General features: G+C 41.8%; 1 protein-coding gene across 2 annotated transcripts in view; it reads left to right on the forward strand.

The window, feature by feature from the left end:
• The window catches only part of LOC118641841 (microtubule-associated serine/threonine-protein kinase 4-like), a 333781-nt gene that overhangs the window by 254925 nt on the left and 59156 nt on the right, over positions 1–19700 (forward strand). For both annotated transcript variants that reach the window (XM_036279434.1, XM_036279433.1), the window contains 5 exons: positions 1169–1238; positions 6764–6842; positions 13087–13241; positions 15392–15467; positions 17159–17368. In XM_036279434.1, coding sequence (XP_036135327.1) covers positions 1169–1238; positions 6764–6842; positions 13087–13241; positions 15392–15467; positions 17159–17368 — 590 coding nt within the window. The remainder of the gene's footprint in view (positions 1–1168; positions 1239–6763; positions 6843–13086; positions 13242–15391; positions 15468–17158; positions 17369–19700) is intronic.

Raw genomic sequence — 19700 nt, forward strand, 5'->3', positions numbered from 1 at the left:
ACACTAAACTTACCCTCTTTGATGTGTTGGTCTATTCTTTTTGTACAAAGGTAATACATTGTTTACCTCTACAGCTAGGTACTGACTTTAATGTGCAATCTTGTATTCCTTACACCTAATTACAGTGATCACTTCTATTACAAAATCAGTAATGTGGCAACTGGCTTGCTGTTAAAGATTAAAAATATCTTCCTGATTTTTTCCCCCGTCTTTCAAGAACATACAGGATTAGTTTGTAGCTCTTCCTCACCTACTTATTGAAACCAGCTACCGTCCCATCAGGTCCTCAGATAATTATGCCGATCTAATTAAACATGCCGAGGGAAACACGGTGGTCTGGAGTGTCCTCGACTTCCCCACGCCAGCTGCCTGCCAGGCTTTCTCAATGCTCAGCAGCCCGTTGAGTGCTCTAACAAGCCCCCACAGAGCTGTCCTCACAGTGAGCAAGCCACGCTCTCTTCGCCTCAAATGGCTTGGGGCGGACCCCCTCTGTCAGCATTTGTGTGACTGGTGTTTAGAGGCTGCCTGGTGAGTCACGGCCCAGCTGCCTAGGGGCAGAGGGATCTGTTGAGGAAACTATTGATAAGGACGAATCCTAATAGGCCACTTTGGTCATGCCTGAGATAGATCCTGGTTATTTGAGAAACAGGTCTGAACTGCAGTTTTTATGACTAGCTCTAACATATGTACTAGGGATATGAAGATTTGTTTTCAAGAACTCAGACTTTTATTCCATTTACTGTAACTAAAAAATACCAAGGCTACCTCTCTAAAATAGAAAGCCCACCACCCTGCCCGCTTGGCGCATACGCTTCGCCATCCGTCCTGCTGTTTGAAATGCTAGCACATCTAGAAGGGTGAACATCAAACACTTGTGTATCCATTATTCTATGAGACTGCAATATTTATAGATCATTAAATATGTGGAGGACTGCTGGCTGGTGGTAGAGGGGAGTGGTTTCTTCATCCAGCTTGCGCACTCGGAACACCGTGCTGGGACTCCCTCCCCCCCCAGGTTCCTCCAGGTGAAACTAAAACATTGTCAGGGGGACAGACATTTTACAAAAGTATACAGAGACTTACTACTGAAGAGAAGAAGATTCTGTATATGGATAATGATACCAAAACAAAATCATGTTGTAAACATTTTCCTTCTTTCTCTCTACAGGCAATAGCCCTCAAGATAGCCCGAGAAATTTCTCCCCCAGTGCCTCAGCCCATTTTTCATTTGCACGGAGGTAAGAACTTCTTGTGAGTTGAATAATAAAATGTGATGCCCCCAGTTTTCCCCCAAGCCCCCCTGCACCCTTGCCTTCTGCCTTGTGAGGTCCTCCTTGTACCACATAAGGCCTTCTCTGAAGCTCTGGCCAAGGGGGGCCTTGGCCACTACAGGTTTCTGCCCCGTGTTGGAGTTATCTCTACCCCTCTCGGTCCTTTACTAGACGGCGGGCTCCCAGCAAGGGCAGGAAGTGACCATTTCCATCTTTTCTCCCACGCCTGGCACAGTGCCTTATACATGCTGACGCTCAACAGATTTTACGGCATTTTTTGAGCTTGTAGAGTAAGGTCTTGATTCATTTATGTGCACTGGTGTAATATTTTATTGTTGTTGTTGAAATGTGCTTTTTAAAAAATAAAAATCACTTTTTAAGGATCACAAGGTATAAACTCTGAGATGCCCCTTTACTTGAGATCATCAAGCCAGCAATTTATTGATCCTCTGAGATAAAGCCATGCCTGAGCCATTGGAGGTGTTGTGTTTTCCTGTTGTAGTTAGAATTGGGCACCAAAGGTGAAAGATACCTGTCTCTTGTCTGGGTCATTGAGTCAAGAGGAAGTGCTGTCGCTCCAAGGACAGTGGGCGTAAGATCTCATATCGAACCTCTCCAGTTCCAGGTCTTCCATATGATTCTGCCCTGTTAGAGGGGTCTCCCCAGCCACCTGGTCCGTGCTCTCTGTACAGACTTAGTGTACTTCACCCTGTCACAGTCAAACCATCATCTTCCTGGGCCCCACCACCCCTCTCACATACGTACCCTGTCCTTTGTCCAGGAAAAACACACAGGCAACCAAATGCCTTTTGAGCCGTCTCTGAATATTCAGGACAAATTCAGCCTGTGGTCTGAATGTCCTAGATACTTTGCTGAATTGTTCTCAGAGACCTAACTATACTTTGAAGTGGATAAAAGTAGCACTTAATAAAGACACACAGATAGGTTAAAAAAAAAAAAAAAGATTTGTTTTAAACACACGTTACTGACCAGGGAAACCTACAGTGTCCTCAGGGCTGTTTGTCGGCATGTAATGCACTTCATACTCCTGAGTCCAGAGAAGGGGGTCTGTCTGCAGTGTTCTCAGACTTCTCTGTAATCAAGAAGCCCTTGCAGACATCACCCCCCCACACTGTATGTTTAAATGTCTGTGTGGGGGGTGCCTACCCTCCACCGTGAGGAGGACACAGAGTGATGAAGACATGATCTCCAGAGAACTTCTTGAGACCCCTCTGCCCTGACTTCCTCTAGTTTCAACTTTTATTCTCTTAGTTCCTTATTGTAAGCACCGTAAAGAAAACGGGGGAAGAAGTGGTCTCACGAAGCCTTCACTTGCCCAGAGAATATTCATTCATGGTGGTGCTACTCTGCTAAGTGGAAAAAACCTTATAAAAATGGACGGGCAAGAACCCACCATAGTCTTTAAAGCACATCTCTTTTAAAAAAGGGACTGCGGCCCTGGCCGGTTTGGCTCAGCGGTTGGAGCGTCGGCCTGCGGTACAGAGAGACCCGGGTTCAGTTCCCGCTAAGGGCATGTACCTCAGTTGCAGTTTGTCCCCGGCCCTGGTTGGTCGTGCGGGTGGCAGCCACTCGATGTGTCCCTTTCACATCGATGTTTCCCTCTCTCTCTCTCTCTCTCTCTCTCTCTTCCTCTCTCTCCCTCCCGCTCTATCTGAATAAAAAATGGAAAAATGTCCTCGAGTGAGGATAAAAAAAATAAATAAATAAAAAATAAAAATAAAAAAGGGACTGCGTTTAATTATTTTAAGTAATAAGAAAAATACAATCTCATTACAGCATGCATTTAAACATGACAGAATCATAGCCTCTTAATCCTGCCAGATTTATGAAAATGAAGAGGATCTAATAATTAAGTGGGTGACTGGAAGACAGATGATTCTGGTTTCTTTGCTATTAAAAAAAAGTACACAAACCCCCAGGCATGTTAATTTTTGACAAATAAACCATAAACCGTGACAGAAGATGATCACCGGAGACCTCTAGTTCATTTCACGTGAATTTCCAGATGGAACTCGCTCCACACTCTTCAGAAAGCATTAATTTCTATTAGGACATGAGTGATCATTTTAAACTTTTATTCAAGTAAATAGAACCTTGTGTTTGCTATGAAAACTCAAATTGGCATATTTTTAATCATCGAGGATCTTTCTCTTCCATTTTAAAGCTCATTTTCATTTAGGAAACGTGGAAATTCCACTCATGTTCTCCATTCGCTCCATTTGATATAAATTTCTGAGCCTAAGGAGAAATGTCCTTTTGAGACGTGCACATTTTATTATTTTGTGTGCTTGGTCCAACAGAGGAGAGATTGCCCTGCTTTAAAATGATTCTTGGGTGAAGAGATAAAGATTAGATTATTAATCTTTTCTGATCTTATACCATGTGATAGATAATACTCCCCCAGTAGACATCCTCTCTAATGTTGAGTTTAATTTTAGACTGAAAATACGATGGACACACTTGCTTTCTATATTATCCAGTACGTATTTGAGAGTAAACTTATCTAAGTAATTTTCTAATATCGAGTTAAAACAAAAGAATGAAAATGAGTTTTTGTAGTATATAGTTGATTTTGCCTGAGCAAGGAAACACAATTTTACTTTGCTCACTACAGTACTGATTTGCAATCCATCTGATTATGGGGTTACTTAATTGTTTTTTTCCTTTACATAATAATATTTTTCTGCCTCTCCCAGAGTTGTGGAGATGTATGCATTATAAATTGCTTTCATTCTCATTGTGCACATGAGCCCTGAATAAATGCCAGGTGTGTCTTCAGGTTGCCTTGTTGTTGTTTACCAGATTAAATACCGGAATATACTTCCACAAGCAAATTTCTAGAACAGACTTGCCTGCTGAGTTCAGGTCAAAAGGCAAGTGCTGGTGGTCAGAGCAACCTGCTGGCTACTTTCAGAATTCTTTCTCCAGTGAACTTCAGGTGGTTACATTGTATTAGCTTAGTCCAACTGCAACTAGAATGGAAAATGTATCGCCCAGGTGATAACAACTAACAAATAAAGACATCTGCTTCCTTTTCATACAGTTATAACAGCCAGGTTGATATGGGAACTTTTCATTCGTTCTTTGTTGTACTCCATATTAATCTAAATTTTTGTGAGTTGTGTTATTTTTTCTCCAATCTCTTAGTATTCTGTGTTCCCTTCTTACTTTTTAATTTAGTGGAACACTATGATTTCCACCCACAAAGAATACACTTCTTTCCAAAAAGGCTTATTGTTTTGGCAAGAATATAGTCTCATCTTCAGATAATATTTTATTGGTAACTACTGCAAAGAAAAGACATTGTTAGTGGAATCCAAATTGCACTTTTGTGATAGCTTTCTTGAAAAAAAAAGGGGGGGCATTCTCTCTTAAGTACTGTACATAGCATAGATAGTCACTTCTGATGTGCAGTTGTCATGGTAATAAAAATGCAGTGGTCCTTTGTGTTCCATTTGAGTAAATAGACACGGACAACTTAGGGAACTTTATGAGACATAAATTATTTCTGGTCTGTGGTTGCACAAGGTCCTGAGCATATTCTTGTTTAAACATCTTTCTAGTTGTGTATTTTCTAGAGTAAGCAAATGTAATTTATGCTTCAGAACTAATAAGAACATGACTCCTCTTGGAATTGTTCATTCATCTGAAATAAGTTCATTGATACCTGAGGGAAAGGAGAGTTAATGAATCACAAAACAAAATCATGGTGGGGGAAATTGTGTCCCTCACTCTTTCCAGAGACTCGTTTCTGATAATTGCTATTAAATGGACTGAGTAATTCTTTTAAAATCATATCTTTTTATTTCTTTTAAAAATTGGAGGTGTTTAAAATATAAACTACAGGCATTGGTTTTTAAGTCTTTAGTAAGTAGCCAAATAAAGTAGGAGCACCCTGTGTCCATTTAATTGATAGTTGAATATCTTTAGAAGTATTTATTATCATTGTTTTCTTGAACATTTTCAATGGCTTAAAAATGTTTTTAAGGAACATTTGACTTAATTCTCCCCATTTCTTCTCTCCGATATATTTACAAACATTTTATTTTGCTTCTTTCTTTTAAAACATTCTTGATTCAATTGTACTCCAATCATGGTCACAGAAATGACAGGTAAATTTTACGAAAATCTTAACATTGTCCTCCTCCTGTGATTTGTCACTTAAACATCTTCATTTCGTCTGTGGACCATTTGCATTTCTTGGAGGCAACATCCGTGATAGACTGTGATTATATTTTCCCTTGAATGTAATTTAGGCTGAACTGTCAGTTTTTTACATGAACATCTAATTGTGACATATCTCAAATTCAAGTTTAATGCTGTTGAATTCCCTGACTTCAACTTGTGGTGAATGTGTCTGGTCGTGTGGTAAATTAATATAATCATGAACTACGTAAAGTCTGTATGTGAGACTCCTTTGGAGGACGCATTGTAGCTCTTGATAGTGTGTCTTTTCTGCTTCTCCTTGGCAGGAGTGCATGTGACTTTCACAGTGTTACATGACGTTGAAGTCTTACTCAAAATTGCTAATAAAGTAATGACTCTGGAATGCCAGAGATTTCTGAAAATTTGCTTTCTGGTGGCCCCTTGCCATAACAACATCATTGTCTCTGCTACTTCATTAACTCCTCTGAGACCCTTGTAATGACCCTAATGCATAACCAGAGTCCAACCCAGAAAGCTACCCATTCTATCACCACTTGGAGATAAAAACTGCTACTCTCTCTAAGACTCCCGACAGCTCTGGCTGTGTGACCGGGGCAGACATCTCTACTCTTTGCATTAAGTTCTGTCCCTCGCGCAACATTTTCCTTCTGCCTACTCACAAACTCTGCAAGAGGCTTTTGCTGAAATACTTTTTAAAGCCAGGTCATGTCAGAATGTAATAACTCTTAAGAGATTCTGAGCATAAGGTCAGCCACTTTCTTAGTGCTAAAGTTATTTGCCACTTAAGACTTGAGCCAGCCATGAGCCTGCTGATCCTTTCTTCCCCGGGCACGAGGAAGAGGACTGTTCCCTTGGAAATAACAAGCAAACATCTTTAGGATGTAATGGAAGTCCCCACAGGCTCTTGCAGCATGCTGGAGTCAGGCCCTTCCAGAGATCATGGCCCCAGTTATCAGTTTCCAGATAAGAGTGTTTTTCCTCCTCCCTTTCTGTTTTTATTCATCTGAATCTGCTGAGTCTGACCATTGTAATTATCCCTGGTATTCATTTTGTCAAAGTGTATTAGTGAGCGATCAATAATATGGATCAACCCATTCACTTTCTCCTTGTTTGGGCATATTGATTCAGTGTAAATAAAAGTCAACCTGCTGTATAATGTTTGTTTATTCTGGCCCTTGCTGAACATTTCTACATCCTCAGTGACTGTGTTTGTGGCATTTGTTTGACTTAAAGTACTTGGTTTCCCTGGGATTCCCGTGTCACAGCACTCCAGTGTTTGCCTAAACTAATCTCCTTCTCACCAGGACTGATGGACGCCGCTGGTCCTTGGCTTCTCTCCCCTCCTCTGGCTATGGGACAAACACGCCCAGCTCCACCGTTTCGGTAAGTGCCGACGTTTCCCCTCTCCCTCACTACCTGGCTCTCTCAGGCAGGTCGTGTTTTCACCGGGTGTTCCCTGGTGGGGAGCAGAAGATAAATGCTGTGTGTCTGCCACTCTGAGTAGGTTACACATCAAACGATGAGCTAACAAACATAAAAAAGGACATCCTTTTGGCTGCAAGCTTTTAAGCTGTGGCGCACCAAATGAGTAAGTCCCAGGATCACAAGTTTGAAGACCAGGAGATTTCGTTTCAATACCATTTGGTGTAGTTTGGGGGTGGAAAACACAATCTGGTTTTATTGCTTTGGTTCCACACCAGTGATATTAGTACTGAACATGCCATTAAACTTGGACAGCCTGGGTCTTTTTTTCTTGTGGGGCTTAGATGCAGGGTATTTGTATGTTTGTTTGGAGGTTCATTTATTTATTTGGTGTGTTTGTTTTTCTTCTTCAAATAAAAAGAAATGGCAAGCCTTAAAATTGTCTGTGCCTTCTGGGTGAGAACGTCCTTTTAAGGAGAGATGAAAAGAACTTTAGTAGTAAGTTAAGATAAAGAGACAAGATGAAACCATGAAAATAGAATAGATGCTCCAAGCTATAGCATTTCAACAAGAGCCCTAATTACTGGAAATGATTCAGTGGGTTAGATATATGCTTTCTCAGCTCAGATGAGTGATACGGTGGGACATCTGTCTCTGCAGAACCTCAGAAGTTGGTGGTCGTTTACAGACTCAGGATATTGTAGGTGTTCAATAAATAACCTCGAGGAGTGGTCCAGATGCTTTTGTGCCAGCCAGGAATGTGCACCGGATGATTTGAGAATGCCCGTTGATTCATTTCCATCTCCATTTTGTCAGAATCTGTGCTTTACTCCAGAGGGTTAGCCATCTATTTTTTTTTTTTTTTTTCCTAACAGACCCAAGCACTGTGCTAAGCATATAGTTAGCCACTTAATAACACTTAAGTAGAAAAGAAACTACAATTAAATTTATAAACTTTAACTGGTATCATCATCGTTTCCAAAATCCAGATGCAAAATAATGTGGGTTTTTGAAGCACCTTTAAAACTGACTTATTAAATCTGTTGGATTATTTTTACCATCTTCTTTCAGTATTTTATTTTAGTGAGGAGGGTAATTTATTTTCCTATCCATTATTCCATTTAGTTGTGGTATGTGAGTATATTGTCCATTTGGATATTTTTTTTTTCCTTTATTGATTTTAGAGAGAGAGGAAGTGAAAGGAAGAGAGAGAGAGAAAACATTGATGAGAGAACATCAATTGGCCACCTCCTGCATGACCCCCACTGGGGATCGGGCCCACAACCCAGGCATGTGTCCTGGCCAGGAATCAAACCAGCAACCTCGTGGTGCATGGGTCAACGCTCAACCACTGAGCCACACTGGCCGGACCATTTGGATCATTTTTGTGAAACATCCTGACAACCTTGAGTAGTTTCAATGGCACATCATTCTCACGTCAGAAATGGATGCTTGAAACTCCTGAATGGCTTCAGTGGATAAAAATGTCACTAACAGTCAAGTCACTCTTGATTATTGTGTCAGTAACCATCATTGGTTATTGATCCATATTGTAGATGTTGAAAACATGGACACCCACAGTGTGAAAATAAATGCCAAAGTTGATTGACCAAGAAGAACAAAGTAATTTTCTACATTTTAAGTGTTGTTCTTCCCTAGACCCTTGGGCATCTCCGATTAGAACCCAGCCACCAATAAACAGAAGACTTGGTTCTTTGTTCGTGGCTTTCCCGTACTGTTCTCATTTAATATTTCCCAGATTGATATCATGTCTCTTAACTCCAAATTCTGTTTTATTTCAACTATATCACCTTGTTTTGCCCTTCGGTCAAATCTTACTATAGTTGAGATGTAAAAAGTTCTCTTTTGCAAGAAAAATAGAGGAAAGTGCAGGATCTTTCTTTTTTTTAATCTCCAGGTAGTAAATTATACATCACTTCTAAAAGTGTATCTATCCAAAAAAATGAGCGACAGAATCAGACTCTGGTAGAAATAATTCTAAAAAACAAGTTTTAAATAAATACTTATGTGCTCTGCACTAGTCTAATTATTTATAATGCATTTGCTGATTTAATCCTAGCACATACTCTATAACGTAATTCCTGTTTTTTCCTTCATTTTATGGATCAAAAATGTGAGGCACAGAGAAGGCCCTGAGGGGCTGTTCCCCAACCCCCTTGTTTTATCAATACAAAGACAGGAAATCAGCTAGACTCCGGGCTCTTGACTCTTTTCAAGGAATTTTCATGGTGTTTCTTAAAACAAACCTTGTAATGAATAGACCTGACCTAGCCACCTGTCATGATGGAGCCCGTGACTTCACGTGTGCCCAGGGGCCTCCTGGGACAGTTTGTAGTCACACACACACATTCCTTGTTTCCAACAGCTTCTGACCAGAGGTAAGACAGCCTTTCTCTCAAGTGTTTATTTTATTGAAGAAAGTGGATCTCACACTCCTGTTTTGTCCTTCAGACTGATTTTAGCTCTCAGAATTACTCTCTTTGCCGAAAGACACGAGGAACTGTTCCCTCTGAGGGGCGTGGGTGCTGTCTCTCAGAAGTCCCACCATCATTTCTCCCTGCTGGTTGTTGCTAAAAGTCATGAGTAAAAATGCGAAGAGCCCCTTCTTCTTTCCCTTGGGTTCTCTGTGTTCTTGTCTTTAAATACTAGGGCAAAAGTGGTACAAAATTGCTTGAAAGATTCATTTTTTTCTCTCCTAAATCTAAACTGAATTGCTCTTAGAGTCTCAATTTCTGGGTTAACTATTAGTCATTTAGTCAGTCAGAAATACATTTCAATTATTTTTGAAATAAAAATACAGAATATATACAAATAAAATCACAAACACATTGAGCATATATTAAGTTTTACAGACAATTGTGTTGTTAGCTGAATTCCAGAACTCTCATGCTGAAATGTAAACATCCTGTCTTTATCCTTTGGATATTATGGACACTGCAAAATTAGCAAGTGTTAAAAAATGCTATATTCCTAAATTGGAAAGATTTGACCATACGGAATTAATCAGTCCTTCCAGAGAATATTTTGTGTTGCAACTTATTTTAACTTCCAATTTTGCAGTTAAAATTCATTTGTGGAACTTTTCAAGATTATATTCAGATTATAGTCATAACTTTTCATTTTAAAATAATAGGAATTGAAGCAGTAGGAGGACATTATACTTCTTACCAAATAAATGATTTTCTGAGGGTAAGAGGAAATAGGAATGTACCTATAATATGAGATACAATTCTAAAGTGATACGACTTTAAATAAATAACAAGTAGAAAATTATACATGCATATGAATACTGTTCTTTGCAAAGTGGTTATCTTGAAAGACTAAATGCTTATTTGAATGATATCATTACTCAGAACATTGTGGGAGAACTCTTCTTATTGTCTTGAGAACTAGCAGCACAGTTTTGGGGTAAATCTTCACTCTTTGAAAGTGGATTTGACTTATGATGCAGTCAAAGGTCATGGGCAAAGTAGTCAGGTGATGAGAATCATGGGCACCACACTTAGAGAACAGGCTAGAACTATAAAGTAGTGAGACTCAGTTTATTGAGAATGCCCTAAACTAATTCTTGAAACTCTTGGTAAGGAGGTATTCCAAGGATGTTTTGACTGGTGAAGGTGTCTTTCCAGTAGGGTGTGAGGTCTCGGGGACAGTCCCTGCCCCTCTGTTGTCTCTCCTCACTAGCTGTGTAGGATCTCCTTTGAGTCCCTGCCGGCTGCTGAAACTGAGCTTTGCATTTCTCTGTTGTTCCACATCGACTCACTTTTGGGGCCCACATGGTACCTTTTGAGCTCTAGTCATTAATTTCTAGTGTTGCTGCCTTGCAGTGTCAGTGTTTGTGAAATGCGCTCTTAGCCTAATGCCTTTTTTTGAATCCCCAGGACATTTGGGGGGCCTACCGTTGTTCCCAGGGCTGTGGGCTCACCCTGGTGTCACCTCGTTCCCATGTACAGCCTGCTTGTTCTAACTCAGGTGAAAGAGGCTGCCTCCTTAGAGGAGCTCCTTGCCTCCACGCTTGTTCAATGCTGAAGGTTCCAGTCCATACAACCTGCATCGCTGGTTTACATATTCCCAGCAATAAACGCGGGACACAGTCCTGTGGCGTTCAGTTACATGGCCGTACAGCATAACCACATTCCCTTAGAGTTAGCCCATGTTAACATTTTGTTACATTGGCTGCACCTACTTTTTAAACTAAATTTTAATTTTGTTTAATAAATAAAATGTTAACTACACTACTAAAGCCCCTCCCACCAGCTCCCCCCTTTCTCCTCCCTCCCTCCACAGAGGGAGCCACCCTTTTGAAATCTCCTGGTCTCATTCCCACGCAAGTGTGGGGCCAAATACCTTACATGAACCTCTGCAGCCAGTATGTTTTGGAATTAATTTTCACATTATAGAAAGGTAACATTATCCCTGTACTGTACACAACAGCCCAGCAGCAATGGCCAGCAGCTTGTAATCAAATAGATTCAATTTCTAAAGCAACCTGAATCAACATTCACACTAAGTGGATTGAATACATATTTCAAGTAGCTTGCCATCATTTCGGTTGATGCTTTGCCATCAAAAAGGATTACTGTAAACTTAGGAATCAACTTCTGGGTTTCAGGGTTTTGAAATCTTAGATACAGAATTATGGTCTTGGATTTACCTTTGAGACATTTATTTGTGCAGATTCTTAATTCTGGTTGTTTGGTTTGGTTTTTTTCTGTTTGTTAATTTCCTTATTTTTGTTTTCATCCCAGCTGCTTCTTTCCTGCTTGTGTTGATTTGCTGATTTCTTGAGTTGACTTCGTTTATGTGTTTTATTTCTTTTTTTATAGTGAAGGATTTAAAGACTGTGCCTGTCCTTTTGAATGGAGTTTTGGTTTATCTCATAAGTCTTCCTAGTAGTGTCCTCATTTTTATGATTTATAAAATAATCTCATTGCATTATAAGTATCTCTCATTGTCTCTGTATGGACTTGGAACAGTGGTCTATGATTTCAAGGTATCAAGACGTGTTTGAGCTCTAGTCATTAATTTCTAGTGTTGCTGCCTTGCAGTGTCAGTGTTTATGAAGTGTGCTCTTAGCCTAATGCCTTTTTTTAAATTTAAAAAAAAAAAAGCCTAATATACCTGAATTTTTAAATGAATGGTATCTTTCCAAATGTGTCTATTCTAACCATGTTTCTACTATTCAAAAATTTCTCAATCTCTTGTGTTAGAATTGCTTACAGAGTTCACCACCCAACAGAAACAAGGACAATAGTCTCTGCTATATAGTTTTAATTCTCAGATTGATTCAAAGCAGTGCGATTTAGACATTTACCTTTTCTACCTTACCTTGCTCCAAGTATTAAGTGAACATTTTTCAAAAAGTAAATCTAAATTCAATGAATTAAAAACTTACCACCACAAAAGCCGTTTTTAAAAAAATGATAGTCTTAGCCAAAGAAAAAAGAGAAAAAAGTTCCAATTTTTAAAACAAATACATTATGAAGTAAAGTATCTCCCTTTATTCCTTTTTTTTTTTTTTAATCCAGGGCACATATTGATATAATTGCATCCGAGGAAGCATGCTTTGTAAAGAGAGATCTCATTACCTTATTTATGATCGCACATCATGCAATCCATTTCACGTTACTTACCTAAAGATCACAATGTTTGATTATGAGTGGCAATAGCAATAAGTGTACTGTCCTCAGTGGAGAACTAATCTGTCACTTAATGCCCCCCAAATTCTCCCTCCAATTGTTACTTTCTTGCTTTGGGTTTGATTGGGTCCTATCCATTTCAGAGCCTGAGTTTTCTCCAGAGAGGAAATATCTTGAGGGGGAAATTGACTTATAGACAAATTAGATGAGATACAGAAGCCATTTTGACCTCCCAGAGAAAGTATTAAAGATTATCATGTGGGCACTAGTAACCGTAATAATAACAAGAAAAGGAAACCATCTAAAATGGTGGTGTATCAAGTTTTAGGCTTTGATCTCATGTACATTTGAAGAATGTTTTAAATGGAATTAATTGGGGTTATACTGGTTAATAAAATTATATAAGCTTAAAGGGTGCAATTCTATTATACTGTATTTTGTATTTGTGTGTTCATCACCCAAGTCATGTCTCTTTCCATCACCATTTATCCCCCCAGAAAAATATGTTTGAGATAGTCATATAATCTCGCTTTGGTTTGTTTTAGTCATCCTGTTCCTCCCAGGAGAAGCTGCATCAGCTACCATACCAACCAACGCCAGATGAATTACACTTCTTGTCGAAACATTTTTGTACTACCGAAAGCATCGCCACAGAGAGATGCAGGAACACCTCCATGCGCCCCCGTTCCCGGAGTCTGAGGTGTGTAGACCGGGCTGGAATGTCACTTCATTGGATGGCCTCTTTCAGCCATTTCCAGGGGAGACTTTTGGTTCTCTAATCCATGTAGTTGTTCATTGATTTGTAAACTACTATAAATATAGTGTGATTTTCCCATCTACTATGCAGGATGTTGTTAAGATATCTTATTTTTCTTTTAAATTCTTACAATCTGCAAGTTGCTGTAGTAACAGTAATCATGGTGGACTAAAGGGACCACCCATAAAAATGTCTGGCCATTGAAAATTTCAAGATAACCTAATTATGGTGCAAAAGGAGTTAATGTTTTAAGAGGGAGGAGTTTGGCCAAAAGGGAAGACAATGCATTTAGATTCGCATGCGGAATTCAGATTCCACATTATAAAGGTCCTCCCGGGCTTTCATTATTTTTTCCCATCACAAGTCTTACTTTCTCCATGAGCAAACTGTTAGCAGTGAATTTTGTGGGTGCCAAAGGTAGTTCATTTGACATTGACTAGAGCCCGTTCTGTTCTGACTGTGTTTCAGTCATATATATCCCAGTTAGGTTCTTCAGGGAGCAAATTCTAAAACAGAGATCAAGATGTTTATGAGGGCCCCTGGCTGGTTTTGCTCGGTGCTTAGAGCATCGGCACTCTGACCAAAGAGTTGTGGGTTCGATTCTGGTCAAGGGCATGTACCTCAGTTGTGGTTTAATCCTGACCCTGGTTGGGTCATGCGGGAGGGAACCAATGGATGTGTCTCTCTCACATCGATGTTTCTCTCTCTTTCTCTCTCTCTCCCTCCCTCCCACTCTATCTGAAAATCAATGGAAAAATATCCTTGGGTGAGGATTAAAAAAAAAAGATGTTTATGAAGGCTCAGGTGCTCAGGATCGACCCCTGTGGAAGGGAGGGGAGAGGCGGCACTGGGCAGAGGGAGAAGTGTAGCTGTAGCCGGCCCCACAGGGAGCTCTGGGCTGGCATGACCCAGCCAAGTTACGCCTCCAGGTCAAATGGCCCTTCCTTTATATCTACACCTCAGTCATCGGAAGGACGTGACCTTGGGTGAGGTGACTGCTGCTGAGGCCATCTCTGAAGGGACAGACAGCTGAAGGCTTCTGTAGTCCCAGCAACTGGGACATGTCCTTTTCTGCAGGGGCCTGGGGCAGTCTGTCTCCAGGTCCACCACAGTACAAGGTCCCAATGGTATAGAATCAGTGCAATTTGATATATTTAGGTTTTATTATGAAAAATAGTTTGCCAGGAGTGTAGTTGAATATTAAAGTTTACTGAGAAGGGTTTTTCCATCTGTGTCCTTCTTATTTAGTATCATAAACGGATAGTAAATATAGCCACACTTGGCAATTGAGGGATATGTTAGATTATAATGAGATATGGAATAAAAGACCAATTTTACGCATTCATTTAATGACATCGCATTTTACTGCACAGGTGCCCTTTAGTTTTTATGAAAGGAGTTGCTAGGGTATCTAGTGCAAACTCTCTCCTCCCAGGAATACAAATACTCACACTGAAGTTGCACAACTATGTACTACCGAGAAGGAACACAACCCTACCACCGAATTAAAGAAAAACACACCACACTTGTATGCCTCTGTTTCCTATTGTACACACTGCCTGCCTCAGCATCCCAAATAAATATTTGCTAGGCTAGAAAATGGATTTCGGTGGTGGCACCTGTGCCATGGAAGCTCCTCACCCTTGCCAGCCGGCCATGGCGGAGCAGCTGTCTGTTGGAAGTGTGAAATGACACCCTGCAACATGCGCGTGGTGCTGCTCCTGTGGCCGCCGGTTTGCCCCCACAGAGCGGTTCGTTAGCTGGTCTCCAGGACTAGTGCCCAGGTGCACGCTGCCTACGAGTCTAAGCTCGATTCCAGACTGTTTTCTGCACTAGTTACATAGTGTAGCTGAAATTAATTTGTGGTATTCCCCTTCTCTTTCTTTTTGAATCCTCTCGAGGGTATCTCTGTATTTGTGGGTAGGTATGTGTGTGCTAATGACTGATTCTGTAGTTCACTACCTAATAGTTTTTTGTTTTATTTTTACAAAGGTTGCATAGTACTTTTGATGCAACCAATTGTTTATAAATAAAAGGCTTATTTTCATTTCACGCTGTGGCAAGTTTAAAAGGGTAATTTGCTTTGCTTGCAGCCCTGGACGTTCTCCCGCCTGCTGTGACCATGAAATAATTATGATGAACCATGTCTACAAAGAAAGGTTCCCGAAGGTAATGAGTTGAATTGAAAGTTCCTGGCACTGGAACAAACAGGCACCGTAGGCTTGGTGTCTGGAAGGTGGTTGTAGGGGATGTAATGGTTCAGGCTAGAAACGACTGGCATACAACAGCACAGCCTCCTTAGAAAGATAAAATCACTAACCATTTTTAAAAACCGCCGAGAGCTAGCCACACTCTCTGGCCCCAACGTGAATCTCGCTGCTGCAGCCCCTTTGGGGGGCTCGACCTGGTGCCCCTGGTGCCCACGTTCTGGGCTCGCAGCTGTCTTTTCCAGCAGAGACCCTTTTTCTTCCTCAGAAGCCTGATAGGTCATGAAAATCTTTTGTTTTTGAATCGAGTTTTTCTTTTGTATGTCTTTCTATGTCTTTAGCATTATGTGCCTAGCCTTATTGCCTTAGAAGGGAAGGAGCAGGGGCCACGTTCCCTGTTAGACGGCAGAAGGAATGTGAATGAGCCCGAGAGGACAGGCGCCCTGGCTGCAAGTTGCTGCTGTCAGATAGGCCCGCCGCCGCCTTCCCCAGCTTTGCTGCCAAGTGTTCCTACACCTGTGGGAGAAGACAGCTTCTCCATCCCCCGCCCGATAGCCCTCCGCAAAAGAACAAAAGGAAATCTTTGGTTTCATAAATCAGGAGTAGAGTACTTATTATTTGTAATGAACCCAGCATTGATGTCATTGATTAAAGCCAGTTCAGCTATTTATCACATGTCACTTGTTCACCAGGGAAACGGGTCCTGACGGCACCAGCTACCACTGGTTAGGACTTCGGAGGGGAGCAGGAGGCACAGGGAACCTTCCTGGCTATGCAGCTGACGGAAGGAGGAGTATTGACGAAGCAATAGGGGATCACGGAAGGAAATGAAAGTTGGAGAGGAAATTTTAGATTTATGTCACCAGGGGAATCCCCTTGGCCTTTTGCACCTGTGGTGTAGCTTTCTGAGAAAGGATCGAGGTGGTGTGAGATGCTTGCTCCTGGCACATGTAAAACAGCCAGCCCTGTGGAACTCTAGCCACAGCCCTTGAATAGGTAGAAACAGGGCCATTTGCTACTTTTGACAATCTGTTTAAAAGAGCTGAAGACCTGAAATGAAAGCATAACATTTCGCTGATAGTAAGTTATCTGAAGAAAGTTACATGGACCATTTTACAGGCAATAGGGAACAGGAAAAAAAGTAATTATCACCTTGGGATATTCAGTGTTCTTTATGTACCTCAAATCTTTCTTCCATGTGGTGGGACATCTTTTTTTAAATTTTTCCCCAAATAGACTTTATTTTTCAGACAAGTTTTCAACTCAGCAAAATTGAGCAGAAAGTACAGAGTTCCCAAATACTCCCTGACCCCGCACACGTACGACTCCCTCCCATCAACATCCCCCGCCACAGTGGTCCATTTGTTACAGTCAGTGAACCCTGCATCGACACATAGTTATCACCCGAGGTCCATACTTTACATTAGGTTCTCCCTTGGTGCTGTACATTCCCTGGGCTCGAGGGATATGTAATGACATGTATGCACCAGGAGAGTATCATTCAGAAGTGAGGCTTCCTTTAAATTTAATTTCTAAAATTATATTTAATAACTTGCAGAAGTCTCTGAAAATGCAAGATAAGTATGCTGATTGAATCCTGCAGATGTGTGTTTCCTTGTATTCCATCTGTGTGTGTACATCTTCTCTACACAGGCTACAGCTCAGATGGAAGACCGTCTAAAGGACATTATCACCAGCTACTCTCCCGACCACGTCCTCCCCCTCGCAGATGGAGTGCTCAGTTTCACTCACCATCAGATTATTGAACTGGCTCGAGATTGCTTGGATAAATCCCACCAGGGTCTCATCACCTCACGATACTTCCTTGAATTACAGCACAAATTAGATAAGTTGCTACAGGAGGTAAGGACCCTGCAGCATAGAAAGTTTTCTGACTTGTTTGGTTTTTCCCCGAAAAGAAAGAAAAATCTTACGAGAGCATGTGCTTCACGAGTTTTAACCGTGAGATGGAGTTCATATTCCAGGGAAGCAAAGAAGAAAGGGAAAAAAAAACTGATTGCCTGATTGCTACTTGCTATAAATTGATTCTGGTCGTCATTTATAGTTATAAAAAGTTAATGTATAACCTTTAACCCATGGCTCTAGGATAAGTGGGTTGTGAAAGATTTCGAAGCAGTGATTTCTGCCCCTGCTTAGCCATAAAGTGATAAATTGCTTGAGAGTATGTGTATTACTCGATGATGCTATCTAGTTCTAATATCTGGAAAAGCTAAATAGAAAATGCTGGCTCCTTCCAGGCCGCTGTGTCCTATTAATTAACCTGCATGTGGTATTGGGTGGTAAATGGCGACTTATATTTTCATTAGTGTCAGTTCTTCTTCTAACAAAACATCCCATTTCTGAAATGGCAGGTAAACACAGGTTTTGCCTGGGTCTAACTCTCGCATGCTTAGCTCCTGATAATGCCCAGGACAGGAAGGGAGTGTGTATATGGAATTCGTGCATGCTGTCGCTATTCTGATTGAAATTGATAAGCCACAGCCTACAAGTAAAACCTATTTAGCCTCTATATTGGGGTATATTGTATTTCTGTATCTATAGGGAATAAATTATGCCCATGTAAACATTATCGAGGGTGGTTTTCTCTGAGCATGAATATATGAATAATTGCATGGCGCTGAAGGAAAAAATTAGCATTCTCATTATCTAGAAATTCATCTGTCCCTGCCCCTACCAAATTTAGTTGTGGCAGATGAGAAGATCCCTCTCTTCCTTTCCCATCTACACCTCCCCGCGGAATTTTCTAGCCTCTGTTCCCATTGCTCACTTGCAGCGTATTGCAGCCACCATGGCAGTGTTTCTCAGACTGCCTTTGGGGATGGACACGTTGTTTTATTTTGTTGTTGTTAATTTCCAATTTGATATGGACCAATTCTCCTATAAATTAAAGTGAAAATTAATTTACAGGAATGCATTTGGGTGTTCCAGCAGTATAGACTTGCTGGGAGATTCGCTGAATGCTTACTCAGTAATTGTCATCTCACACACACTGACACTGGCTCAGGGACTGGTTCCAGCCTTCGGGCCCCTCTCTGAGCAGCACTGCCCTGGAACAGAATGTCCGTGCAGGCAGAGATAGTCTGTTATAGTCACCTAGGATAAGGTGCGATGCAAGCAAGGGCTCAATCCACATGTGTTGAGTAAATGGCTTCTGACCCCCTCTCACTCAATTCACTGATGTGAGTTCAACTCTTCCCTCCTATTCTATAGCCAGGCTCAGGCCCCCATCCTCCTGGGTCTGCCTTCCTCCCGTCTCAGCCCTCAAAGCCGTACTTCTGTGCAGCTTCAAGAGCATCTATCTAATGTCCTTTAGTGGCTCCATCTGCCTACAAGTAAAAACCATAACTTGTGGCCTGTGGACATGCTCTTCATCCCAGTACATTTAACCACGGTGCCCTGGGATGATCTGCTTTGGAGCCTCCCTTCACACTGTATCCCTCCCAGCATACAGTGGCCTCTTTGAAGGACAGTGATCTCCCCCAAATCATCTCTAACTCCTTGCACGTCACTCCATGCCTGGTGTTTATCTGGCTCCTCGGTCCCCAGGAGGGGGCAGGGTGGGAGGAGGAAGACACATGTGTATATGAGTTGTTGTCAAGTAACCTAATTCTGCTGTGCCTTTCACTTAAGGCAACTTCTGGAAAATGCAGGAAACACTGCATGTTACTTTTACGACAATACCTTGAAAATGATATTTGTTGAGTGGAGCATGTTTAAACAAAAGGGGCAGATGAGAGAGAAGCTAGTCAGCCTCTGTGAGCTACTCCTCCCGTGTCCCATGCTCGGTCCCAGGAGGTGCCCAGGATGCCCAGGGTGGCTCTCCTTCCTTCAGGGCGTTCCCCGAGGAGGGCGCAGGCTGTGTCCGAGGCCGCGGTGCCCAGGATGCCCAGGGTGGCTCTCCTTCCTTCAGGGCGTTCCCCGAGGAGGGCGCAGGCTGTGTCCGAGGCCGCGGTGCCCACGATGCCCAGGGTGGCTCTCCTTCCTTTAGGGGCGTTCCCCGAGGAGGGCGCAGGCTGTGTCCGAGGCCGCGGTGCCTAGGATGCCCAGGGTGGCTCTCCTTCCTTCAGGGGGGTGCCCCGAGGAGGGCGCAGGCTGTGTCCGAGGCCGCCGTGCCCAGGATGCCCAGGGTGGCTCCCCTTCCTTCAGGGGCGTGCCCCGAGGAGGGCGCAGGCTG

Source organism: Molossus molossus, unplaced genomic scaffold (genome assembly GCF_014108415.1).
Source record: "Molossus molossus isolate mMolMol1 unplaced genomic scaffold, mMolMol1.p scaffold_m16_p_3, whole genome shotgun sequence".
Classification (NCBI taxonomy): domain Eukaryota; kingdom Metazoa; phylum Chordata; class Mammalia; order Chiroptera; family Molossidae; genus Molossus; species Molossus molossus.